Source organism: Hylobates moloch, unplaced genomic scaffold (genome assembly GCF_009828535.3).
Source record: "Hylobates moloch isolate HMO894 unplaced genomic scaffold, HMol_V3 SCAFFOLD_19, whole genome shotgun sequence".
Lineage (NCBI taxonomy): Eukaryota > Metazoa > Chordata > Mammalia > Primates > Hylobatidae > Hylobates > Hylobates moloch.
The window spans coordinates 33559184-33587078 of NW_026652294.1; the positions used below are offsets into that span (position 1 = coordinate 33559184).

Genomic DNA, 27895 nt, shown 5'->3' on the forward strand with positions numbered 1-27895 from the left:
ATTTTTTGTACTTTTTTAGTAGAGACAGGGTTTCACCATGTTGGCCAGGCTGGTCTCGACGAACTCCTGACCTCATGTGATCCACCTGCCTGGGCCTCCCAAAGTGCTGGGATTTGTGAGCCACCGCACCTGGCCTGGAGACATTTTCATTATCACAGCAAGGGGTGGGTTGCGGGCATCTTGTGGATAGAGGCTAGAGAGGCTGCTCAACGCCCTACAACGCACAGGATGGCCCCGCAAAACAAAGAGTCATCCAGCCTCAAATGTTACCAGAAACCCTGGCCCAGAGGGGCTCACGCCCACCAGGAGCCCATTTTAACATCCAGCCCGACCTGAGTCATTGCCCAACTACTGACGATCAGCACACTTGTGTGTCCCTTGGGGAAGTGCTTCCCAGGTTTGGCTGCCTATTGGAATGAACGAGGGATCTTTTAAAAGTATAGCCGGGCGCCACAGCTCACGCCTGTAATCCCAGCACTTTGCGAGGCTGAGGCAGGCGGATCATGAGGTCAGGAGTTCAAGACCAGCCTGACCAACATGGTGAAACCCCATCTCTACTAAAGATACAAAAAAAGCTGGGCGTGGTGGCATGCACCTGTAATCCCAGCTACTTGGGAGGCAGAGGCAGGAGAATCGCTTGAACCTGGGAGGCGGAGGTTGCAGTGAGCCAAGATTGCACCACTGCACTCCAGCCTGGGCAACAGGGCGAGACTCCATCTCAAAAAAAAAAAAAAAGAGGCCAGGTGCGGTGGCTCAAGCCTGTAATCCCAGCATTTTGGGAGGCCAAGGTGGGAGGATCACGAGGTCAGGAGATCAAGACCATCCTGGCTAACACAGTGAAAACCTGTCTCTACTAAAAATAGAAAAAATTAGCCAAGCGTGGTGGCGGGTGCCTGTAGTCCCAGCTACTCGGGAGGCTGAGGCAGGAGAATGGTATGAACCCGGGAGGCAGAGCTTGCAGTGAGCGGAGATTGCACCACTGCACTCCAGCCTGGGCGACAGAGCAAGACTCCGTCTCAAAAAAATCAATAAATTAAGAAATAAATAAATAAATAAAAAGTACTGATGCTGGGTTCTACCCTCCGACATTCAGATTTAATTGGAACTGGGTACAACCTGGGCATCAGAATTTTTTTTTTTTTTGAGACGGAGTTTCACTCTTGTTACCCAGGCTAGAATGCAATGGCGTGATCTCGGCTCACTGCAACCTCCATCTCCCGGGTTCAAGAGATTCTCCTGCCTCAACCTCCAATGTAGCTAGGATTACAGGAAGCCACCACCATGCCTGGCTAGTTTTTGTATTTTTAGTAGAGACAGGGTTTCATTATATTGGTCAGGCTGGTCTCAAACTCCTGACCTCAGGTGATCCACCCGCCTCGGCCTCCCAAAATGCTGGGATTACAGGTGTGAGCCACTGCGCCCAGCCGGCATCAAAATTTTTAAAAGCACCTCCAGGTGAGACCAAAGTGCAGAAAAGTTTGAGAACCACCATCCTGGGGGAGGGAAGGAAGGAACAAACTATTTGCTGTGACCCAAAGACAGCCCCCCACCAGCTGGGGGCTGGGGGTCCTACACCAGCATCCTGGCATAAGCAGGGGGCTGGGGGTCCTACACCAGCATCCTGGCATAAGCGGGGGGCTGGGGGTCCTACACCAGCATCCTGGCATAAGCGGGGGGCTGGGGGTCCTACACCAGCATCCTGGCATAAGAAGCCCATCAGAGTCAGCACTATCAAGGTCTGCCTTCGGGCCAGGGTCTAGCAACAGGGAAGGCAGAGCTCGAGCCAGCTTGAGGGATGAAGAGTTAGTCACAGCTGGCAGAGACTGGAGGAGGAGGTTAATTAGAAAGCCTGTGTCACTGTCTGGGCAGGAGATAATGGGCCTGAACCGGGAGACAGGAGGAACCACCCCGCCATGACTCAGAGGCTTCTCAACCCAGTGACAGAAAAGAACTGGATCTGAAAGAGAGAAAAGGTTAATTGAGAGTCAGTCCAGTCTGGGAACAGAGCCGAAATGACGGGCCAGCCACTGAGGTTAGGGCAAGAGCACTGTTCTTGGGGGTGACTTGGGGAGAGGGACTTGGGAGTCAGCCACAAAGAAACCAGAGCTGAGGCTTAAGGAGGTGAGCAGAGCAGAGGGTCCAGCTGACTCTGGTCTGCAGGGTAGGCCGCAGCCAGCTGTGTTCTTGAAAGTCTGCAGTTAGTTGTCAAGATTTTGTCTAAAACTCCAGATTTCCGGCCAGGCGCGGTGACCCACGCCTGTAATCCCAGCACTTTGGGAGGCCGAGCCGGGGGGATCACCTGAGGTTGGGTGTTCGAGACCAGCCTAGCCAACATGGTGAAACCTCGCCTCTAGTAAAAATACAAAAATTAGGCCAGGCGCGGTGGCTCACGCCTGTAATCCCAGCACTTTGGGAGGCCGAGGCGGGCGGATCACGAGGTCAGGAGTTCGAGACCAGGCTGACCAACGTGGTGAAACCCCGCCTCTACTAAAAATACAAAAGTTAGCCAGGCGTGGTGGCGCGTGCCTGTAATCCCAGCTACTCCGGAGGCTAAGGCAGGAGAATCACTTGAACCCGGGAGGCAGAGCTTTCAGTGAGCCAAGATCGTACCATTGCACTCTAGCCTGGGTGACAGAGAGAGACTCCGTCTCAAAAAAAAAAAAAAAAAAAGGGTGGGGGGCGAGGGGAGGGATAGCATTAAGAGATATACCTAATGTTAAATGATGAGTTAATGGGTGCAGCACACCAACATGGCACATGTATACATATGTAACAAACCTGCACATTGCGCACATGTATCCTAAAACTTAACGTATAATAATTTAAAAAAAAAGACTAATTCGATTTTAAATCTCAAGCCCTAAGATTCAAGGACTCCAGAGATCTGGGGGTCTCTCCTGACGGCTCCCCTCTCCCTCTCCCAACGCCTCCAGGGAAGGCCGTCAGGGATTAGGTTCTGGACTCTGCCTCCCAGGGAGGCACATTTGCTCCCCTCGCCCTTCACCAGGGCCTCAGCCCTCTGTCCAGCCCCAGCAACTCCTGCTCCACACACGGCCCCCAGACCCAGCATAGCCTCACCCAGAGCCTTCTCAGAGGCAGAGGAAGGAACTCCTGGGGCGGGGCGGGGGGGTCTCAGCACAAGCCAGAGGGGCCACTGACAGCCCCTATTGACACATCCCCAACTCCCTGCTAGCTGCCCCAGAGGTGCCAGCGGGAGGAAGGGGATAGAAGGTGCCACCCCACTCCCAGACACCAGCGTCGTCTCTGTACAGCCCCTGAGTGCGGCTTGGGCCCGTCCATCAAAAGCCTCTCCCGTGGTGGCTGGAGAGGGGTGTCCTGACATACCCACAGGTCTGCAGTGTGTAGACAAGAAGCACCAGGGGTGCACAATCTGGGGAGGCAGAAGTCTTTCTCCAGAGCCCAGTGGGAGCAATTCTTCCCCGGCCTTGGCCAAATCCAGCTCCCAGCAAGCCGGGCAAGAGGCCCTCTGGCCTCTTCCACAGGACCGTGAGCCTTCCCATCCAGGCTCTGGGCCTGGGGAGACCAGCAACGAAGCCCAAGTGCATGGCCACAGGCCCGGGGGTTCATGAGGACCCGGGGAGCTGAGTGGGGTGAGGGGAGCCTCCAGGGCTGGTTGGGTCTCGGCTAGCGGGCCACAGGCCACCCCATCCACATTTTCCCCTCCGGCGTCCTTGCCCTTACTCTCACACTAACACGGTTAGCCCTGTCCATGGGGCCCACAAGGACCATGCCACACCACTAACCACATGGAAAACACCCTCACGGCCTCCGTGAATAGGCAAAGCCCCTCCTGCCCCTGTCCCACACCCATCTCAGAAGAGCCCCAATTCCTAGTCCTACTGGCCAGGGCTGCCAGCCGGCTCCCTTCCTGCCCATCAGCAGATACCCACAAGACCTGGCCAAGTCCGGGGAGCTGTTTGTCCAATGAGAAACCAGAACGGGGACTCACCAGGGCTTCCTGGGCATGGCAGGGACTGGCCAGGAGGAGGGCCAGGAGCACATGGGTCTTGGAGTCTGCAGACCTTGCCGCCTGGCAGATGGTACCTCCAGGAGCAGCCCCAGTGCCTGGCAATGAAATCAAGCCACAGCCAACCGCCGGCTAAGCGCTCGCCTTCCCTGCTTCTCCCTGCAGCCACTCACGCCCCGAGACTCCAGATCCCAAAACAGGCATGTTCATGGTTACCATAGGAACTCGCTAAAGCCAAAAAAGGTACCACATAGGCACCCACATGGGCCCTCAGCGCTCATGTCCACCTGCATGGGCGAGCGTGCATACACGCCTACACGTGTCTGCACACACCCACACGCACCCACACACGCCAACACTGTCCTCAGGCACAGGGCCCATCCTGAAGAAATCAATGAACCAGAGTCTGCCACTCGAGACAGAAATGGGCACGTTCTCCTCGATCCACCTGGAGGGTATCTAACAATGGGTTCTGTGGTGTGGCCAGCTGTCAGTCACGGGGCGGCCACACCGGCCAGTGCTCACCCAGAACTCACCTGCCAAAGGCACCCAGGAGCCAAGCCGGGCCAGCGAGGGGACGCCGTGCAGCTGCTTCCCCGGCTGCAGACCAGCCCCCACGGCCCTCGGGATGCTGCTGTCTCCTCTGCCCCCTTCCACAGGGCAGGAGGTATAAGGTGGGTCTCAGACAGACCGAACAGGAGAGTGGAAAGTGGAGGGAAGATTTTACATTCAGAGCCTTACTCCCTCCTGTAGGGACCAGCCCCACAGGGTCGGTGGGTCTCTCCCTGTGTGCGGCGACGAGAGAGTGTAGAAATAAAGACACAAGACAAAGGGATAAAAGAAAAGGCAGCTGGGCCTGGGGGACCACTACCACCAATGCACGGAGACCGGTAGTGGCCCCGAATGTCTGGCTGCGCTGTTATTTATTGTATACAAAGCAAAAGGGGCAGGGTAAAGAATGTGAGTCTTCTCCAATGATAGGTAAGGTCACGTGGGTCACGTGTCCACTGGACAGGGGGCCCTTCCCTGCCTGGCAGCCAAGGCAGAGAGAGAGAGAAGACAGAGAGAAAGACAGCTTACGCCATTATTTCTACATATCAGAGACTATTAGTACTTTCACTAATTTACTACTGCTATCTAGAAGGCAGAGCCAGGTGTGCAGGATGGAACATGAAGGTGGACCAGGAGCATGACCACTGAAGCACAGCATCACAGGGAGACAGGCCTCCGGATAACTGTGGGAAAGCCTGACTGATGTCAGGCCCTCCACAAGAGGTGGAGGAGCAGAGTCTTCTCTAAACTCCCCGGGGGGAAAGGAGACTCCCTTTCCCGGTCCGCTAAGTAGCGGGTGTTGTTCCTTGACACCTTTTGCTACCGCTAGACCACGGTCCGCCTGGCAATGGGCATCTTCCCAGACGCTGGCGTCACCGCTAGACCAAGGAGCCCTCTGGTGGCCCTGTCCGGGCATAACAGAAGGCTCGCACTCCTGGTCACACCTCACTATGTCCCCTCAGCTCCTATCCCTGTATGGCCTGGTTTTTCCTAGGTTATGATTATAGAGCGGAGATTATTATAATATTGGGATAAAGAGTAATTACTACCAACTAATGATTAATGATATTCATATATAATCATATCTAAGATCTATATCTGGTATGACTATTCTTGTTTTATATTTTATTATACTGGAACAGCTCGTGTCCTCGATCTCTTGCCTCGGCGCCTGGGTGGCTTGCCGCCCACACCCTCCTTCCCCGCCCAAACTGCCCAAACTCGCTAGTTCTCCGTCTCCATGAATGGGACCAGCATCCACCCAGCGCTCACAGGAAGCCTTCTGAGAGTCCTCCCCTGACCCTTCTTCTCACCTTCACCCACACCTCCCAAACCAGCCCCAGGCAGGGAAGGCCACTCCCTCCAGCCCCAGGCTATTGTAGGACTTTCTCCTGAGTTCAGCTCAAAACGGGGTCTGTGTCACATCACCAGGAAAGATTAGGCTCTTCGACACAACAGAAGGGTGAGAACAATGGGATTTATTGGGCGAAAGGAAAAAAACTCAGCAAAGCAAGAGAGGTTCCTGTTAACAGGCCCCCATCTCACAGGTTGGATCCCCAGGTTACCACCTCCAAACAGGAATGGCCAGGATCCTCCCGGATGCAAACAGCGCGAACTTCCCGAGGCCTCACCCCAGGGCACAGGCCAGCGGAGGGTCTCCGGGGACCTCTTTACGTGGCTGTCTCAATATCCCCTCCTAGCCTCCCTGCCTCCTCTCTAACCCTTCCAGTCAGCCAGAGGGGCCCTCAGACTGGAGCTCACCATAGCATTCCCCTAGCCCAAAGCCCTTTGATCCAGCCCAGCTTCCGGCACAGCTCACCTACCCTCCTAGACGTGGCCCGCCTTCCCCGAGCCCTCCGCACTCCCACCCTCGCTTCTGTCTGGTAATAGTAACTGCTCCCAGGTCCCGCCTGCTGAAGCTGCTTCACGCCCCACTGTCTTCATGAGGGTCGGGCTGCCTGGAGTGCATTGTCTCCTCCCTGCTGACCTTACACACCCCTGGAGACAGCTCAGGCATCACCAGGTCTCCAGGAGGCCCCCCTCCATCCTTTCTGTGGGCATCGCAGCCCTTGTCCTGTGCCATGGCAACTGTCTCCCTGCAGAGTGTAGGTGCCCAGTAAATGTAGGCTGAACTGACTCAGCTGTCTACCCCCAAAAACCTCAAGCTCCCCCTGACAACCCCAGCAAACTCTCAGCAGATGCCCTAGGTGTGTAGGAGAAGAGCAGACTAAGATGAGTTGGCCCCAGAGGGTTCTAGAACATCCTCGTGGTGCCTCAAGGATTCTTGTAATCTACAGTAAACAAAGACCCAGTGGCCAAAGGTGGGGAAATGAATTGGTAGGTGTGGCCTTCAACTGGTGAATGAAAAAAGTCATTAAATCGGAATCAACGGCCGGAGGCGGTGGCTCAAGCCTGTAATCCCAGCACTTTGAGAGGCCGAGGCAGGTGGATCACCTGAGGTCGGGAGTTTGAGACCAACCTGGCCAACACGGTGAAACCCCGTCTCTACTAAAAATACAAAAATTAGCCACAAAAATGTGCCCCGTGTTGTGCATAATTCTCACAGAATGGGGAGGGAAGCCTGAGTTTAAAGGGGTTGTGGCAGACCAGGCACAGTGGCTCATGCCTGTAATCACAGCACTTTGGGAGGCCGAGGCAGGTGGATCACTTGAGGCTAGGAGTTTGAGACCAGCCTGGCCAACATGGAAAAACTCCGTCTGTACTAAAAATACAAAAAAAAATAGTTGGGTATGGTGGTGCACACCTGTAGTCCTGAGGCAGGAGGATCACTTGAACCCAGGAGGCAGAGGTGTCACAGTGAGCCAAGATCATGCCACTGCACTCCAGCCTGAGAGAGAGTGAGACTCTGTATCAAAAATAATAATAATAAATAAAAATAATAATAATAGACCAGGCACGGTGGCTCACACCTGTAATCCCAGCACTTTGGGAGGCCAAGAAAAGTGGATCATCTGAGGTCACGAGTTCAAGACCAGCCTGGCCAACATGGCGAAACCCCATCTCTACTAAAAAAAAAAGTAGCCAGGCATGGTGGGGCGCGCCTGTAATCCCAGCTACTCGGGAGGCTGAGGCAGGAGAATCGCTTGAACCCAGGAGGTGGAGGTTGCAGTGAGCCAAGATTTCACCACTGCACTCCAGCCTGGGTGACAGAGCGAGACTCCCTCTCAAAAATAATAATAATAATAGTAATAATAATAATAATAAAAGGGTTGTGGCAGAGAAGAAATCAAGCTTCCTGGCTGTGGCAAGCCCCTGCTCTCATGGACAATGTCTCCAGCAGCTGACACTGGAGTCTCCAGGGACCTGGGAAAGCTGCCGGAAACGCACTGAACTCCCGTCCTTCAGGGCCCCTTCATTTCTAGCCGGATTTTCAATTCTTAGCTGGATAAATCTGAAACTTAGAATAGCGGTGGCTCTGTGGTATCTTCTGGCCAAACCACAGTAGAACTGACATGCTGGCCCAGCCAAGCAGGAGCTCCTCCAGGCCCTCCCCATCTTTCTCCTAAGGAAGAAATCACAGAGCACAGCCACACCCAGGTCCCATCACGGGCTTCATCCCTCTCCAGAGGTGCCACTTCTGGGGACCAAGGGCTGGAGCCACCCACTTAAAAGCTGGATTTTTTTCCTACAAGGCAATGGATTTTAGACTTCCCCACCCCTCAGGAGTGTGCAAGAGAGTGTGCTCCAGCACCAACTCTTGGTCCAGCATGAACCATCCACATGCTTACTCCAGGCCACCGCAGCCAGCCCCTGTGCATGACGGTCACCTCAGGTAGCTGGAGCCCATGCAGCAGACAGACAGACACACACACACACACACACACACACACACACATACGCGCGTGCACGCGTCTCTTTCTTTAGCAAAGATGCAAGGGTCTCTGTGGAGGGAGCGCAGGGGGCAGCAAAAAGGAGCAGAGGTTTTGGCCATGTGCAGTGGCTCATGCCTGTAATCCCAACACTTTGGGAGGCTGAGGTGGGTGGATCACCTGAGGTCGGGAGTTCGAGACCAGCCTGGCCAACATAGTGAAACTCCATCTCTACTAAAAATACAAAAAAAAAAAAAAAATAGCTGGGCGTGGTGGTGCACACCTGTAATCCTAGCTACTTGGGAAGCTGAGGTGGCAGAATCGCTTGAACCCGGGAGAAGGAGGTTGCAGTGAGCCAAGATTGCGCCACTGCACTCCAGCCTGGGCAACAGACCAAGATGCTGTCTCAAAAAAGAAATAAAGGACAAGAGGAGTGTCTCGGAGGCTCCCAGCTCAGATCCTCCCGCTCCGGCTGCTCCTTCAAGGAGCTCCACAAGAAAACCCCAGGCACCAGCCCGACAGGGACCTCACGCCCAGCTGGCCCCCAGAGCGGACTGGAGAAGAGGGATCCCCACATGCTGAGCCTGCCTCTTTCTCTCCTTCCTTCCACCTGCATGTGATGGGCCAACCATCACGACCCATCGTTGATTCCTTCAGCAAATACAGACTGAAAACCTGCTTTGTGCCAGGCACTGGGTAGGCCCTAAGGAGTCAGGGATGAAACGTACAGAGCCCCTGCTCTCAGAGACTTCCGTTCACACAGCCATGCATTCACTCACTCAACAGCGAGCCCCTACCATCACCAAGGTCCTGAGAAAAATACGAAAGGACCCAAGGCATGAATGCAAGATCCTAGAATGTCAAGGCTGGAGGAGAGCAGGCTGGACCTAATCCAACCCTCCCACTTTACAGACGGGGAAACTGACCCAGAGAGGTTAACGATCTGCCCTCCCCTCCAGTGTTCCAGCGTGGCTCTATAGCCCCTGTACCCCTGCACTGCAGTTAAGTAAATCCTTGCTTCTGAGTGTCCAACTCATCCAGGCACCACAGACCCCATTCAGTCCGGGCCTCCAGCAAGGGGATGGGCCCCAGCAAACCAGAGGCCTTCTCACCCACGGTGTTGCGGAGACGGAGGTGCATTCTGCGGCCACGGATTCTATATACACAGCCCCTGAGAACATCAGGGAAAGAAAATGGGAAAGTAGGGCGGGAGGCAGGTGTGAGCACCACTCAGCTCCACACACAAAGCACAGACCCAGATTCAAATCCCAACTCCGTGACTTCCTCCCTGAGGACCTTGAACGAGTTTCCTAAACTCTGTCTCCACTTTCTCATCTGCAAAATGCAGAGAGGACTGGTACCTGCTTCATGAGGTGGGTGCAAAGCCTCAGGAAAACAGTGCAATGAAGCCTTAGCACACAGTGAATGCTTCATAATGGTGAGGCCAGACCCCTGTCGTCAGAGCTGCAGGCCTCAGGGACGCCTGGGGAGGCGTCAAGGACACCAGGTCCTTGGGGAGGGGGCCAAGGCAACCAGGGAGCATGGGCTGCAGCCCAGCAGTATCCGCTACGTGGCGGGGAATGCAGTGAGCTGCTGTAGAAGGAGAGATGCCTCACCCAGCAGAGGCAGAGAGAGGAGGCATCTTGGTGACTCAGGAGCCTCAACAGTGGGCATTTGGCTGCCTCATCAATTCACCAGAAATGCAAGGGCTTATTTCTGAACTCTGAATTCTACTGGATCCATCTGTCTGTCCATCTTTATGTCCGTACCACACTGTCTTAATAACCATAGATTTGCAATACTTTTGTTTTGTTTTGTTTTGTTTTGAGACAGAGTCTCACTCTGGCACCCAGGCTGCAGTGTAATAGTGTGATCTCAGCTCACGGTAACCTCCACCTCCTGGGTTCAAGCAACTCTCCTGCCTCAGCCTCCCAAGTAGCTGAGGCTACAGGCGCACACCACCACACCTGGCTAATTTTTGTATTTTCAGTAGAGACGGGGTTTTACCATGTTGGTCAGGCTGGTCGCACACTCCTGACCTCAAATGATCCACTCGCCTTGGCCTCCGAAAGTGCTGGGATTACAGGCATGAGCCACTGCGCCTGGCCGCAATACGTTTTGAAATCAGGAAGAATGAGTCCACCAACTTTGTTCTTCTTTTTCAAGATTATCTTTGAACTTCTATGTGAATCTCAGGATCAGCTTATCAATGTCTGCAAAGAAGCTAGCTGGATTCTGATGGCAACGGGTTTCCAGTTCCTGGTTCAACCACTCCTGAACTCCGGCTCTGCTTCCTCCCCTTCAGTTCCCTGGGGCACCCTGCTTTCTTTCCCATAAATTCCATCTTTTGCTTAACCAGATGACACTGGGTTTTTGTTTCTTGCAATCAAAGGAATCTTAATCAATAAAACTCGGAACACAGTGCTACACACTGTCCCAAGCCATCATCCCAATATCACCTTCCCAGATAATCACTCAGAGACCCCACTGGGGTCCCAATCTCAACCTTGGCCCACGCCTCCAGCTTTTCACTCTAACCTATAACTGGTGCACTTCCAGGTTACAGATATTACATTTACAAACAGGCCCTCCCTGGATAAATGCGTGTGAAATTGAACTAGATGTCCCAAAACAGCACCAAAAGAACACTCTGACCACTGTACACCCCTTAGCAGCTCTGCTTCATGCCTGGCGTCTCACTCAGTATGCAAATATGCTCTAGAAAGCTCTAGGAAAATCAGACATTATTGTGTCCACTGGACAAAAGATATGGAAACTAAAACCCAGAGAAGGGAAGCGTCTTGTCCTGGGTGACTTGCCCTGACACCTCCAGATTGAATGGTGTCTGCATTGATGCACATACCATGCGAAGCCAGCACAGGCATGGGGGTCCTACTATCCTGCCTCATCTTTAAGAGCTGCTTTAGAGGCCACCTCCTCCAGGCAGTCTTTCGGGACTACTCCATGGCACTCTTGGCATCAGCTCTAGACTTTTTTTTTTTGAGACGGCATTTCACTCTTGTCTCCCAGGCTGTGGCGTGATCTCGCCTCACTGCAACCTCCACCTCCCAGGTTCAAGCAATTCTCCTGCCTCAGTCTGCAGAGTAGCTGGGATTACAGGTGCCCGCCACCGCGCCTGGCTAATTTTTTTTATTTTTAGCAGAGTTAGGGTTTCACCATGTTGACCAGGCTGGTCTCGAACTCCTGATCTCAGGTGATCCACCCGCCTCAGCCTCCCAAAGTGCTGGCAATACAGGCGTGAGCCACCGCATCTGGCCTCCTGGCATCAGCTCAACAGCAAAACTGAAAGCTCTTGAAGGGCAGAAACAGTCTGTCCTCCATCCCGGCCCTGCTAACTTCCCAGCCTCACCTTTCTGAGCAAAACCAACCAAAGCGGGAAGCCTCTTATTTTGACCCTCTTTTATGCCAACCCTCAAGACTGGCCGTACTTTGCCCAGGGACCTGCATCCAGGGGATACACAACCAGGGCTGGCAACTGAATGGCATGACAGAGGGAGACTAGGCAGGAAAAACCTTCTGCCGAGATGGGGGAGTGACAACCCAGAGAAGCTGCCTCGGAAGGAGGGCGACTCATTGGAGGAATTTTCCATGCAACAGCGAATTCACATGTGCCGGGAGAATATTTTGAGCTAGAGGCCAATGCTTTTTTCCGCCTAGAATTTCCCTCCTTTTCAATTCATTCCACTGGAGCAGATGGTTAGTCAGTACTCATTGCCCCACCGGAGGCGTGCAGCTGGAAGCAGGCTACACTTTGGTTAAGTCTCAAAGGAAAAAGGGGATCAGGATGCAGACAAAATGGTTTGGCCAGAAACATAAGAGGAAAAAGGAATGAACGTGGTGAGGAAAGAGAGGTCAGAGGTTCAAGGATAGGGCTGTGCCTGCTTAGGACCTCAGCAGACGGACCAAGAGACACACGGTAAACTGAGGCAGGCAATTCCCACACCCTAAGTCTGGCGTGGGAGCCTCAGAAAGCCCCAGGGCCAGGCTGCCCATGCTGACATACCTGGCAACAAATGACTTGATGAGCAGCTGACATCACACACATACACACACACACACACACACACATACACATACACACACACCCTGGAGTGTTTAGTCAGGTCCTAGTAGCTGCGGAATGTCAGAAAGTCACTGACAGGATTGGGAGTTCACATAAAAATTAAAGTGATAAAAAATATAATTTTCTTTTTTTTTTTTTTTTTTTGAGACAGAGTCTCGCTCTGTCTCCCAGGCTGGTGTGCAGTGGCACGATCTCGGCTCACTGCAACCTCCACCTCCTGGGTTCAAGTGATTCTCCTGCCTCAGCCTCCCAAGTAGCTGGGATTACAGGCACGTGCCACCACACCCAGCTAATTTTTGTATTTTTAGTAGAGATGGGGTTACACCATGTTGGCCAGGCTGGTCTCGAACTCCTGACCTCAGGTGACCCACCCATCTTGGCCTCCCAAAGTGCTGGGATTACAGTTGTAAGCCACCATGCCCGGCCCAATATATATCTAAAAATTAAAGTGACAGGAAGATAACGGGCCTGGGCTGGGTGCGGTGGCTCACACCTGTAATCCCAGCACTTTGGGAGGCCTCGGTGGGCAGACCACGAGGTCAAGAGAGCAAGACCAGCCTGGCCAACATGGTGAAACTCCATCTCTACTAAAAATACAAAAATTAGCCGAGCGTGGTGGCAGGTGCCTGTAATCCCAGCTACTCAGGAGGCTGAGGCAGGAGAATCACTTGAACCCGGGAGGTGGAGGTTGCAATGAGCAGAGATCACACCATTGCACTCCAGCCTGGCAACAGAGCAAGACTCTGTCCCAAAAAAAAAAGAAAAAGAAAAAGAAAAAAAAGAAAGATAATGGGCCTGAATGTTACACCTGCTACACACACTCCTACCCTTCTGGCCCCTGATGATTCCATTCCCACCTCTGCCTCTCCCTGAACACCCCAGGAATAAGAGTTTGCCCAGCCTCCTCCGATCTGGAAGCACCATGGACCCGGACTGGAATCTGACAAACACGACAGCCCCTCTTGTGTCTCCCACAACCTGGGGGGAGCGAGGGCCCAAAGGCGCTCCGATCCGCGTCATCTCTGACCTTTACAGAACAGGAAATTGCTACTTACTTGACCTTCAGACTTGCCAGCATGGTCTTGTCAATCCTGCCAAGATAAAAGCAAGGGCTCCAGTCAGTGCCGAGGCCGAAGGCTCCCACATAGCATCTGCATGGAAGGGGGCCCCGGGGCAGCCCACACCACCAGACAGCAGGGCTCTGTCGGGGACCGGCGAAAGGGGCCAGTTCTCCGCTAGCAGAGGAAGAGAGGCCTCTGAGTGCCGGGAGGGCTGGGGCCACACCCCACCCTATCACATGTGTATTATTATTCTCCCCATTTCAGACATGAGGAAACTGAGGCTCAGAAAGGTAAAATCACTGGCCCAGTCTGAATTCAGGTATCTCACGTCAGGCCCAGGGATGGTAAGCACTTCGTATGCAGCCTCTCCCTTTATTACGGCTACCCTCACAAGAGGACCCGGCAACCCAGCTTCATGGGTCAGCATGGATGTGGACATCCATATTTCCCAGGCATCTGCTTTGGGAAGACGCAAGCCTCACTCCTGCCCCAGGCAGACCCCGCTCCTGGGGCAGAGCCTGGTGGGTTGTATCAGGCACAGAGGTTCAGAGCGGGGAAGATCATGTTTGCTGCAGAACACCCTCACAGCCAGCTCCTCCACCCCCAGCCTGCGCCCGCCCTCACTGGAAGGGGAGGCAGCGCCGCCGAGCTTCTATTTTTACCCCCTGCATATGCCAGCCCTTATGGCTGGCAAGAAGAGGCCCCCTCCCTCTCCAGAGGCAGAAAGGTGGACAGGGTTCCCACTGTCAGTATCTCCTCTTGTAGAAGGGTCATGACCACCACTGTCACCAGCACTGCCACCAGCACCAATGCTGCCTTTGCAACATCACGATTCGTGTCACCATCACTGTCCATGTCACCACATGTCATCAACACTGTCATCAGTGTCACCATCACTATCAGCTGCACTAAAACTGCCACTGGCTCCAGGATGCCGGAAACACCTGGAAGCTCCAGCACCCTTGTCTGGCCGGCTCAGCTCTGCCTCAGGCTTCCCACAGTCACAACTCCAGGGAATAGGAGAGGACACGGGCTGAGCCAGCCCACAAGTCGCCCTCAGGCCTGGAGCTAGAGGCGGGGCCGTTTCACTCTGAGTAAACTCCCAGCACCTTCTGATCTCAGCTCCAACAGCAAAGCAAGCGGCACCCCGAGGGGCCTGGCGCACGTCTCTCCCAGTTTCTTCCCCACACGTCCTCTTGAGTCCCTTCCTTAGGGCTTCCACTACTGGTCCCTGAGGGTCTCACCCTGGAATCCCCACCCGTTCCGGGATGCAGACCCTCCTCTTACCCCATTCAATGCACAGACACCCAGATCCGAGCAGGACTCAGAGCCCCACACTCTGCTGTGACGCGTGCAACCCAGAGCTGCCGGATGGCAGCCCCTCACAGCAGGTGCTTAGGTTTTACATTTTCTCAAGGAATCTCTTAATTCTTATGACAGCCCTGTGTTGTGGGTAAGGCAGAAATCCCCCACTAACACATGGGGAAACTGAGACCCAGAGAGAGGAAGTGTCCCATTCGAGTTCCTCAATGGTCAAGGTGGAGTCAGCGCTGGAACCGGGGCTCCTGGTGCGTGCACCTCTGACCGCTGTCGGGTCAGCCCCGCCCACCGCACCGCCTACAGGCACCATGGTCACAGCAGCCCCGGTACAAACCACGCCTACACAGCAGCCAGCCCACCAGGGTTCCCACACCAGGGTGTGGCCTCAGGAGGGCGGGGCTCTGGTTTTGGAGAGGCTGAGACGGGAGATGGAGAGGACCGTGAGGCTGGGCCTTTCCCTTTCAGGAAGCCAAGGCTCCTGGGCACTCCTCCCTCCCCCATTCCATCCCACCCACCCTCATCACCTTGTCTGCCTCTGGTGCCCGAGGTTATCCACCCTGCATCCAATGGAGCTTGGAAAACACCGGCCCCAGAGATTCTGTTCACTGTCTGGAGGGACCAGGGCTCCAGGCATCCGTGACATCCCCTCCCAGCTGACAGCCATCCCAGATGAGGAGGCCCAAACCCCAGTCTCGCCCCCTTTCTTGCTGCCCTAACCTTCCAAGCCCAGAAGGCCCCGCCATCCCCTCAACCTCAAGGGGCCCCAAGCAGACACCTGCTGTGTGCAAAAGACCTCGGTGAGTCCACAAGCATTGACTGAGCCTGTGTGACACGCCAGGCTTCTGCGTGAACGCGACGGGGCAGGGCCTGCCCTCCTGGAACCCACAGCCCAGCGGACACTGAGTCAGCACACGGGGGCATCTGGGACATCCTAGGGCTCTTCCTCCACCTTCGGCTCTGCCTCGAAGGCAGCCCTGGGCAGCCACGCTCCTGTCTTCCCCCTCACCTGCCCAGATTCAAACCTCAGGCCTGGCTTTGCCTTGTGCTCTGGAGCTGTGGGTCTCAACACAGAGGGCTTCATATGGAATGAAGCTAGGCTGAGACCGGGACCTGTGCACCCAGAGCTTTCTGGCAACCAGCCTTCCATCTGCTCCACACCTCCCAGAGAGAGGCGGGCCATGGAGGAAACAATCTCATTGCCGGGCCCTGCCCTGCAAGGCCCACAGCCAAGACACACACACCCCTCCCAACCAGAAGCCAAGTCCTCTGCTGCCTCCCGGACACTGGCACCTACCCTCGGGGCGGCAGCTCCCAGACCCAGGCGTCAGGGAGGGCCCGAGAGCAGACATAGGCGATGCTGTGCCATCTTCTCATCTGCACCGTCCCATCTGCCAAACATGGAGTTGCCCACGGTCCCTCCCTGCCAGAGGATGGATGGCAAAGTGCTTTTGAAGAGGAGGAAGGGGGTAATAAGCCACACACACGGAAGCGAAAAATTACCGAGGAACACAGCCCCTCTCCCCCTCGCCCTTCGTGCCACCCCCATTAGCCCACCATTTTCCACACCGGGACACCCCCTGGCCACCTCCCTCGGGGTCCTCTCCCAGTCTGACAATGCCCCCAGCCCAGGCGCTGAAAGGAAACCGATCATGAAAACCACCAGACTCTGTTCCCCAGCTGCAGAGAAGCTGCCAGCACTGGGAACCAGAGACAAGCCTTTGGCCTTCGTGTGCCTACCTTCTGCCCCCCGCTGGGAAGAAAGAGCACATCCCTCGTCCCAGACAGAAGCTTAGAGGCAAGAGTGGCCAGAGGGCCAGGCAGGAGGCTGGGGACAGACGCAGCTGCTCAGGCTAGGACAGAGCTAGGGGGGGCTGCTTGGGGTGCAGGTGGGAGACCTTCTCTCACAACCCACCCCCAAGACAGCAGGCAGCCCAGAGGTCCAGCAGGTACGGACTCCCCTGCCACAAGGCCACACCAACAGCACAGACAGGAGCGTCACACACACAGACACACAGACACAAGCACACACAGACACAGAAGGCCAGAGGTGCAGACAGGCAGCTGCCCACATGCACAGGCACACACCTCACACACGGTCACACGGACTGGCAGTCACAGCCACACACACACGCCTGCACACACAGGCTCAAACGCGCACACACACACTTACACATAATCCCAGACACGCACACACACACACGGGAATCTGCGGACACAGACACACACATTCAACTGCAGTCACACACACTCATGCTATCCACCTCCCCACGGGCAGCCGGCGCAGACCTCAGGATTCGCCAGCAGATTGTGCCCAGGGACAGTGGGGAAGGCTCACAGTCTCTGATGTCCCCACCAGGATCCTGCATCGCGAACTGCCAGGGCGTCATCAGACCCAGCTCTCAGGCACAGCCCAAGCCCCTCTGTTCCCACGGCCGCCGATGCACTTAACAAGACTTCACTTCTAAGTTCTCTCCCATCGTTCCACCACCCTCCCACCTGTCACCCACCATCCGAAGCCCCCAAAGGAGACACTGCGCTTCCGGCCAAACATGGTTGTGGCTGCAGAGCCCGGTGTCCCAGCGATGTCCCAACGATGTCCCCGGGGCTGTCCGCAAGAGGGCCGTGGTACAGCGGGGTCAGTGCCGGCACAGGGCGGGGAGCCCAGTGTGGCACCTCCCTCTTCGCCTGCCCCCAACCCGAGCTTCCTGTGGGTGAGGCTGCAGAGCTGGGAGGTGTGTCCTGCACTCCAGGAGGCACCAAGATAGGCCGAGGAGGTTGTGGAGGGCAGCTTCCCCACACCCAGAGGAACCCACAGCTCCGGAAGGGGCTCGGCTGGCAGATTGCTCCACAGCCCCAGTTAGCAGCCCGGCCCACACGGCCCCAGCTTCCTGGAACCCAAAAGCGCCCCAAGGATTCCCACAGCCACGCCTAGGAGAGACAGAAAGATTCAGCTGGAAGCCTCAGGGACGCCTGAGCAATGGGGACCTTCACACCCTCTCCCGAGGGCTGCCTGAGACAGGGACCTTTGCCCGCCTGCCCCACCATGGCTCGGCACACGCCAGAGGAACCTGCCACACACGTCATTCCACTAGCACACGTGGATGTAAGTATACATGCACATGCATGGGCACAGGGGCACGTGGGATGCACACATGGACACACACCCACTTAGGATACCCAGGTACACACAGATACATGCACGCAGACATACGTATCATTAGACACCTGCACACACCTGAGCACAGCGTGGCACACACGCTCCTGTGCACAAATGCACACTCACACACCACTTCACACAGGCATCAATAGAGACACCTGCACACGCTTCTCACATACTGACAAAGCCCCACTGGACACGTGCACAGACATGAACGCATACACATGTGCCCGCAGGCACTCATCCGCATACTCAGACTACATCACACCGCAAGGGGCATTCGCATGTACACACACACGGGCACAGAGCTGTACCTGTCAGCCGCCCCCCACCCCCGCCGCCAAGTGTCTAGACAGAGGTCAGAGCAGTGGCATGCTTCACGCTGGCAGTGTGGGGTGGGTGGGCAGTACCCGTGTGCGGGTAGACTTGTCTTCCCAGCTGAACCACAGGGCTCGTCCTCATCTCTGCATGCTCAGGTGCTGGTCCTCATGCCACAGGGCTAGCGTGTCCTGCACACATGCCAGTCTGCACACCACAGGGCCAGTGCTCATCTCCGCATGCACTGGTGCTGACCACACCTGGTACACAGCAGGCACTTACTAATGGCAGACCCTCAAAGGGATGTGGCACATACACGACAACAGACACTGGGGTGAGTGGGCACAGATAGGGCCCCAGGCCCCACCCTATCCCTAAGCAGTGGAGAAAGGGAAGAAAACGTCTCAAAAAAAAAAAAAGAAGAAGAAAGGCCGGGTGCGGTGGCCCACGCCTGTAATCCCAGCACTTTGGGAGGCCAAGATGGGCAGATCACCTGAGGTCAGGAGTTTGAGACCAGCCTGGCCAACATGGTGAAACCCCATCTCTACTAAAAATACAAAAATTAGCCAGGCATGATGGTGGGCGCCTGTAATCCCAGCTACTCCAGAGGCTGAGACAGGAGAATCGTTTGAACCCGGGAGGTGGAAGTTGCAGTGAGCCGAGATCATGCCATTGCACTCCAGCCTAGGCAACAAAGAGCGAAACTCTGTCTCAAAAAAAGAAAAAAAAAAAAAAGGAAAAAAATGGCCCTAGCCAGTGCCATTGGCCTCTCTTTCCGGCCAACCCTCCCTGAAGTTTCCTCTCTGGCACCTGCTGCCACTGTGAAGGTCCTAGACTCCGTGCTGAGGTGCCAGGGGCCAACCCCAGCTTGTGGACCAAGGGCACAAGGATTTCTATTTTCTTGACTCCTTCACAGCAGGGGACACCACAGGGGCCTCAAACCCTGGGTGGGCTGGGGGCGCAGCTTCGGGGTCCTGGGCCAGAGCAGGCCTGGGGGCTGACTCTACCTCCAAGGCAGCTAGCCCCCAGCAGGAGCCCGGAGGCTTCCCCCCACCCTCACCTCTGCCCCAGGAAAGTTAGGATTGTATGGTTCATGCTCTGGGGTGGCTTCAGGCTGCTGGCTTCCCACTGGATGGCCACTGCAGAGTGCCACAAGTGCCTCTCTCCCCAGTGGCACCCACCCACACCCAGGACGTGCTCAACAGGTACCGTGGACACCTTGGGTCCTGCCTGCCCTGCCTCCGTCTGAGAAGAACCCTCTGCACTCAGTCCACCTCCAGGGTCAGGAGTGGGCACCTGACCAGGCCTGGCCAGCCAAGGCATTCGCTCCTGGCCGCAGGGACTGGTTCAGGAGACCTAAGTAAACCCAACAAGACGCCATCCCAAGAGGCTTCCCCTGCTAAAGCAGGAGATGAAAGCCTGGGGCTGTGGAGAGTGCGGGGAAAAGGAAACTGACTCATAGGGAGGCAGAGAAGAGAACTGACAGAGAAAGGGAAAGAGGAGAAAGATCATGTCTTTTTTTTTTTTTTTAAGAGTCTCGCTCTGTCACCCAGGCTGGAGTGCAGTGACAAGGCTCACTGCAACCTCCACCTCCCTGGTTCAAGTGATTCCCCTGCCTCAGCCTCCCACATACCTCAGTTTACAGGCACCCGCCACCACGCCCAGCTAATTTTTGTATTTTTAGTAGAGACAGGGTTTCACCATGTTGGCCAGGCTAGTCTCGAACTCCTGACCTCAGGTGATCCACCTGTCTCAGCCTCCCAAAGTGCTGGGATTCCAGGCGGGAGGCACCGGACCCGGCTGAAAGATTGAGTCTCAAGGGCATCATCTGAGCTCCAGGATCCAGCTGTGCCAGGAGCCAGCTGACCCCGGGTATAGGAGAGCCAGCCGTACGCCTCTTTATTCCTAAAGCCAGTATGACTTGGATTTCTTTCATTCTCCATTGATAAAGTCCCAACTAAAGAAAAGAGCTTGTCGAGTGAACAAGTGAAAGTGGCAACCGTCAGCCCACCTGGCCTCCCGCCGCTGACAGCAACGCCTGCTCTAAGCCAAGCACCACGCTGGCTGCAGAAAGCCCCAGGGTGAGCCAAGCACAGCCCACAGCCTCAGTCGGGAGGTGCTGGGGTTGGGGGGTGTTGCATAGGTCGCAAAAATTCCTGTTGCAGCCCGGGCACGGCGGTTCACGTCTGTAATCCCAACACTTTGGGAGACCGAGGCAGGGAGATCACCTGAGGTCAGGAGTTCGAGACCAGCCTGGCCAACATGGCGAAACCATGTCTTTACTAAAAGTACAAAAATTAGCCGGGCGTCGTGGCACATGCCTGTAATCCCAGCTACTCAGGAGGCTGAGGCAGGAGAATGGCTTGAACCCGGGAGGCGGAGGTTGCAGTGAGCCGAGATCGCACCACCACACTCCAGCCTGGGCGACGAGAGCGAAACTCTATCTCAAAAAAAAAAAAAAAAAAAAAAAAATCCTGTTGCAAATTACTTTTTAAAAAAATCAGTTAGAGGGAGTTAATGACAGGCCCGTCTTTGGAGTATACGTTGATGCGCTTTCATGCATGAGAGAGAAGCGGGGTGACAGTCACATCACGCTTGGGCACGCCCCACCACCCACATTGACCACATGTGAAAGCTGCCCACCGCATGCGTTCTCGGGGAAGACAAAGCTGACAGATGCTCTTATCTGGGGCCTCCGGGTCTATGGAGACAGCCAGGTAAATGCCCAGGTATGAACACCTGGATCAAGTGTTCCCAGAGCCGGGAGAGACTCCGGCCCAGGCACAGACGTCTGAACGGCAGCCTGGAGACAGGGAAGGGGTGCGTTTCGAGGCCTCCACTGCTGCCACCCTGAGGCTGGCTTCCCCCACCGGGGGGTGTGTCCTTGACAGCCACAAACAACACTCCTGAGTCAGACACCCGGCCAAGGAGCAGGACTGGCCCGGCTGCCTCCACAGGCCGGGGTGCAGAACCCACAGCAGCCTGGACTTCTTCGATGCCGCCGGGATCCAGGAAACTTGGAGAAACCAGGAGGATCCAGGGGCCCACATGTCCCCAGACCGAGGGCTGGAAAGGGGGAAGGGACTCTCCCAGATGGCTCATGGCACATCATGAGCCCTGCAGGGTGTGAGAGCCTTCCTAGGGCCTTTCCCACGCTTCCTTCCTCTCCTTCCTTGGGGCCCAGTGACCTTGGGCAAGTTACCCAACCTCTCTAGGCCTCGGTTTTCTCTTCTATAATTTGGGGAGGCTGCCACCACCTTCACGAGGCTATCAGCGAACAGAAACACTCGGCACGGGGCTCCAACGCCGTCTCGGGAGCTGCTGTCATTACTGTCGAGGACGATTCTGCCCCTGCTTCAGTCCTGCGCAGCTTCCTGAGCCCCCTGCTCTGACCCCGTGGTTCCTCTTCCATGTATAGTGCACAGCGAGGGGACTGTGGGCTCCCTGAGAAGGATTGTGAGTTAAGAGACAAGGGAAGCGGCCAGGCGCAGTGTCTCACACCTGTAATCCCAGCACTTTGGGAAGCCGAGGCGAGCGGATCACCTGAGGTCAGGAGTTCAAGACCAGCCTGGCCAACATGATGAAACCCCATCTCTACTAAAAATACAAAAATTAGCCAGGCATGGTGGCGGGCACCTGTAATCCCAGCTCCTTGGGAGGCTGAGGCAGGAGAATCGTTTGAACCCAGGAGGTAGAGGTTTCAGTGAGCCAAGACCGTGACATTGCACTCCAGTCTGGGTGACAGAGTGAGACTCCATCTCAAAAAAAAAAAAAAAAAAGAGAGAGAGAAAAGGGAAGCTCTCTGTGAAGCAGGCCCAGCCCTCCTGGCCCCATCAAGCACAGCCCAGCTTCCTCCCAGAGCTCAGCTGACTCTCAGCAGCCAGCGGGGAGAGGAGGATGAGCTGCGGGCACAAGAGAGCCAGGGCAGCACCGGCATCTGTGAGTCTCCTGTGGGCCAGCGCGGACCAAAGCGCTTAGCTTTTCAGCCTCACAGCCCCTCTGAGAGGGCGCCCTGTTATCCCATTTTACAGATAGGGACACTGAGGCTCAGGGAAGTGAAGGAATCCAACCAAATTAACCCAGCTTGATGATTATGAGCCCCGCTAATTCTGGATCCACAGAAATGCACAGTGCGTCAGTGCCCATGTTACAGACGGGAAAACTAAGGTCCTAAAGCAAAACTCAGCTCATCACTGGGGAGAGAATAATGAAGACGGAAAGAGCAAGTACCCAGCTACCCCCAATGCCTGGCTGGACGGGCTCCTTCTCTCTCAGGCTCGAAATGCTTCCCAGAGCCTGCTGTGGGTCACAGTTCACAAGGGCTGTGGGTGTTCCTCGGGGACCAGCCTGGGGCTAAGTCCCAGCCACAGTCCCAACCCCAGGGCAGAGCTCCAGGGAACCCACCCAGTTCTATGGGCATTTTTTTTTTTCTTTTTTAGAGATGGAGTCTCGCTGTGTCACCCAGGCTGGAGTGCAGTGGAATGATCTCAACTCACTGGAACCTCCGCCTCCCAGGTTCAAGTGATTCTCCTGCCTCTGCCTCCAGAGTAGCTGGGATTACAGGCACCTGCCACCACACCCGGCTAATTTTTGTACTTTTAGTGGAGACGGGGTTTTGCCATGTTGGCCTGGGTGGTCTAGAACTCATGACCTCAAAAGATCCGCCTACCTCAGCCTCCCAAAGTGCTGGGATTACAGGCGTGAGCCACGGTGCCCGCGGCGCCCGGCCTCTATGGGCTTTTGAGGCAGGTAGAACCAAGAAAGCTAGCTGGACTCAGAGGAGGGGGCAGTTCAGGCTCCTGTCAGCAGCAGTCCCTCCACTGTGTCCCCTGGCTCTCGAGGCACGACGGGAGGAAGGGACAATGTGGTTTCCTCTGCTAGGGCAGCTCAGACCTCACAGCCACCAGTGGGAGCTGAAAGATGAGACAAGCTCCTTCCCCAGGCATGGGGATGAGGCAGTTACAGGAAGCTCAGGAAACAGATGCCCCAAGTGAAGCAGGCACTAGGTGGTCTGACCCAGATCCTCCCCCATCCAGACAGTAGTACCCATCCAGCCCAGTACTAACCCCCTGGAGCTCAGCTCTCATCCCAGATCCACCTCTAAGTCACTAGGGCAGGCCACCTGCTCTTTTCAGACTTCAGCCTACTGGTCATCCAAGGGGAGACTTAGACTGGCCTCTGCTTCCTTCATAAACCACATGAAGATAAAGGGTGATGGAGAGGTCGGGCGCGGTGGCTCACACCTGTAATCCTAGCACTTTGGGAGGCCAAGACAGGAGGATCACCTGAGGTCGGGAGTTTGAGACCAGCCTAACCAACATGGAGAAACCCCGTCTCTACTAAAAATACAAAATTAGCTGGGTGTAGTGGCTCATGCCTGTAATCCCAGCTACTCGGGAGGCTGAGGCGGGAGAATTGCTTGAACCCAGGAGGCGGAGGTTGCAGTGAGCTGAGATCACGCCGCTGCACTCCAGCCTGGGTGACAGAGGGAGACTCCATCTCAAAACAAACCACCAAAAAAAAAAAAGGGATAATGGAGAAAGACGCTGGTCTCCAGGGAAACAGGGCACAGTGGGCATTCAGAGCCAGCAACCCCACATTAGTTAAGAATTCACGCCTCAGGGTCAAGATAAAAACAGCATCTAGCATCTGCATAGTGATTTACAGTCCACAGATCACTGCCCGCCTGCACTATCTCAAGGGCCAGACTAAATTTCCCATTGCACAAGTGCTGAAAAGCAAGATGATGGCAGATTGCAAAAGGAGGGGCTTGTAAAAACTCAGTTCCAAGAGCAGGGCCCAGACATATACCACGATTGCACAATTTATTTATTTACTTTTTTTTTTCTTTTTCAGATGGAGTCTCACTCTGTCGCCCAAGCTGGAGTGCACTGGTGCAATCTCGGCTCACTGCAGTCTCTGCCTCCCAGGTTCAAGCAATTCTCCTGCCTCAGCCTCCAGAGTAGCTAGGACTACCAGTACACGCCACCATGCCTGGCTAATTTGGGGTTTTTTTTGTATTTTTTAGTAGCGACTGTCTGTGAGTCATTTCGCCATGTTGGCCAGGCTGGCCTTGAACTCTTGACCTCAGGTGATCTGCCCGCCTCAGTTTCCCAAAATTATTGCAGTTTATTCTTATCTGTTCAGTAAGGTCCGTCTGCCAAGAGAGTTGCTAGCAACACATGGCTCTGAACTAAAGAAGCTACAAAGTTTACTACAGTTAAAAATTTTAAATAATAACAAGGTATCACTTTTACCCATCAGATAAAGTCTTTAAAAATTGATAATGCCGGGCACGGTGGCTCACACCTGTAATCCCAGCACTTTGGGAGGCCAAGGCGGGTGGATCACCTGAACTCAGGAGTTCGAGACCAGTGTGGGCAACATGGTGGAACCCCCATCTCTACAAAAAATACAAAAATTAGTGGGGCATGATGGCAGGCACCTGTAGTCCCAGCTACTCGGGAGGCTGAGGTGGGAGGATCACTTGAGCCCAGCAAGCAGAGGTTTCAGTGACCCATGATTGTGCCACTGCACTCCAGCCTGGGTGACAGAGCCCAGACCCCGTCTCAAAAAGAAAAAATTGATAATTGTGTAAAGGTATAAGGAAACGGGCGTCCCATTAATGTGTAGCTATTGGGCAATATCTCTGTGCTGGCTAAATTTATGTGTCAATTTGACTGGGCTAGGGGATGTCTCCATAGCTGTTAAAATATTATTTCTGGGTATGTCTGTGAGTTGTTTCTGGAAGAGATTAGCCTTTGAATTGGTAGACTAAGTAAAGAAGATGCCCTTTACCAATGTGGGCCGGCATCAACCGATCCATTGAGAGCTTGAATAGACGAAAAAGGTGGAGGAAAGGAGAGTTGATTCTCTGCCTGAGCTGAGACACCCATCTTCTCCTGCCCTGAGCTATCAACACTCCTCGTTCTTGTGCCTTAGGACTTGGACTAGCACTATACCACCAGCTTTCCTGGATCCCCAGCTAATAGACAGCAAATTGTGGGACTTCTCGGCCTCCAAAATTGCATTAACCTGGTGGGGTGCAGTGGCTCACGCCTGTCTGGGGCTCAGTAATCCCAGCACTTTGGGAGGCCGAGGCGGGTGGATCACTTGAGGTCAGGAGTTCGAGACCAGCGTGATCAACATGGTGAAACCCACGTCTCTACTAAAAATGCAAAAAAAATAGCTGGGCATGGTGGTGGGCACCTGTAATCCCAGCTACTCAGGAGGCTGAGGCAGGAGAACTGCTTGAACCAGGGAGGCAGAGGTTGCAGTGAGCTGAGATGGTGCCACTGCACTCCTGTCTGGGCGACAGAGCCAGTCTCCATCTCAAAACAAAAAAAACCCCACAAAATTGCATGAACCAATCCCTCATAATAAATCTAAACACACACATACATACACACACACACATCCATATACATATGTATATATTTCCTATTAGTTCTATTTCTCTGCAGATCCCTGACTAATACACTCTATCAAAATTGTTTAAGTGCATATTGTTTAATTGTTTAAGTGCATATTGTTTAATTGGCATACCCTTTATGCCAACAATTTTGTTTTTAGAAATTTACTGCACAGGTTAACTCATACCAGTTGACAAGATCTATGCATACAGATGTTAATCATATCATTATAATAGCAAATTCAAAAAATAATCTAAATGATCATCAACTGAGGATAACTACATTGCAGAATAAGCATACAATGGAATACTATCTAGTCACTGAAAATAACGAGGTAGCACTTAATATATGTTAATATATGAAGATATGCTAAAAATTCAAGTTTAAAAAAAACAGGCACAGGCCTGGCGCAGTGGCTCACGCCTGTAATCCCAGCACTTTGGGAGGCCAAGGCGGGCAGATCACGAGGTCAGGAGATTGAAACCATCCTGGCTAACACGGTGAAACCCCGTCTCTACTAAAAATACAAAAACTTAGCCAGGCATGGCGGCATGCGCCTGTATTCCCAGCTACTAGGGAGGCTGGGGCAGGAGAATTGCGTGAACCTGGGAGAGGCAGCTTGCAGTGAGCTGAGATGGTGCCACTGCACTCCAGCCTGGGCAACAGAGCAAGACTCCGTCTCAAAACAAACAAACAAACAAAACAAAACAAAAAAAAACAGGCTCAGTGTGCAGTGACTCACACCTGTCATCCTAGCACTTTGGGAGGCCAAGGCAGGAGGATTGCTTGAGCCCAGGAGTTTGAGACCAGTCCCGGCAACATAGTAAGACCCCATCTGTACAAAAAATTTTAATTAGCCAGGCATGGTGCTGTGCACCTGTAGTCCCAGCTACCCAGAAGGCTGATGTGGAAGGATCACTTGAGCCCAGGAGGCTGGGGCTGCAGTAAGCACCACTGCACTCCAATGTGGCCAAAAAGCAAGACTCTGTCTCAAAAAAAAAAAAAAAACAAAAAAAAAACCCAAAGCTGGGCATGATGGCTCACACCTGTAATCCCAGCACTTTGGAGGCCGTGGGGGGTGGATCACTTGAGGTCAGGAGTTCGAGACCAGCCTGGCCAACATGGTGAAACCTTGTCTCTACTAAAAACTACAAAACTCACCAGGTATGGTGGCATGCGCCTATAATCCCAGCTATTTGGGAGGCTGGGGCAGGAGAATCGCTTGAACCCGGGAAGTGGAGGTTGCAGTGAGCAGAGATCGCACCCCTGCACACCAGCCTGGGGACAGAGCGAGACTCCATCTCAAAAAAAAAAAGGGCTGGGTGCAATGGCTCACGCCTGTAATCCCAGCAGTTTGGGAAGCCAAGGTGGGTGGATCACTTGAGGTCAGGAGTTTGAGACCAGCCCTGCCAACATGGTGAAACCCCGCCTCTACTAAAAACTACAAAAATTAGCCGGGCACGGTGGCACGTGCCTGTAATCCCAGCTACTCAGGAGGCTGGGGCAGGAGATTCGCTTGAATCCAGGAGGCAGAGGTTGCAGTGAGCCGAGATCGCGCCACTGTACTCCAGCCTGGGCGACAGAGTGAGACTCTGTCTCAAAACATAAAAAAAAATAAAAATTGAAAAAAAAAAAAAGAAAAGAAAGGCTTGGACCGTGGGGGCTGTCTGAAGGAGCTTCTCACTAAAGGAGATCACACAGCAAACTCTGCCCACACCCACCCAGCTGGGTCACTCCCGCCCTCCCCTACTAAGGCAGGGCACCGGGCGCCTCCCGGGACCGGCCAGAAGGTGGGCGTTTGCGCCCTCTGCAGGCAAGCTTGGGTGGTGCGAGGAGGAAAGGGAGCGTCTTCCTGGGCTTATTTCTAGGATGGCAGCCATGTTGCCCTCTGGCGGAAGGGGTTGAAGGGAGGGGGAAATCCTCCTTGTTGCAAAAGATAAGCAACCACCACCTGGTGTCAGAACACACGGATTCCAGCCCCAGTTCTGACATTAAATGTAGCTGTGGGGAAACCACTTAAACTCCCTCTGCCTCAGGTTTTTCATCTGTGAAGAATAACTTCAGGCTGCGTGCGGTGGCTCACACCTGTCATCCCAGCGCTTTGGGAGGCCTAGGCGGGCAGATCGCCTGAGGTCAGGAGTTCGAGATCAGCCTGGCCAACATGGTGAAACCC

At 54.4% G+C, this 27895-nt stretch overlaps 1 protein-coding gene across 3 annotated transcripts in view; it reads right to left on the minus strand.

Moving 5' to 3' along the window:
* The window catches only part of RAP1GAP2 (RAP1 GTPase activating protein 2), a 261713-nt gene that overhangs the window by 224409 nt on the left and 9409 nt on the right, over nt 1–27895 (minus strand). For all 3 annotated transcript variants that reach the window (XM_058431162.1, XM_032137937.2, XM_032137939.3), the window contains exon 2: nt 13510–13545. In XM_058431162.1, the coding sequence (XP_058287145.1) occupies nt 13510–13532 (23 nt within the window). In that variant the 5' untranslated portion in view covers nt 13533–13545. The remainder of the gene's footprint in view (nt 1–13509; nt 13546–27895) is intronic.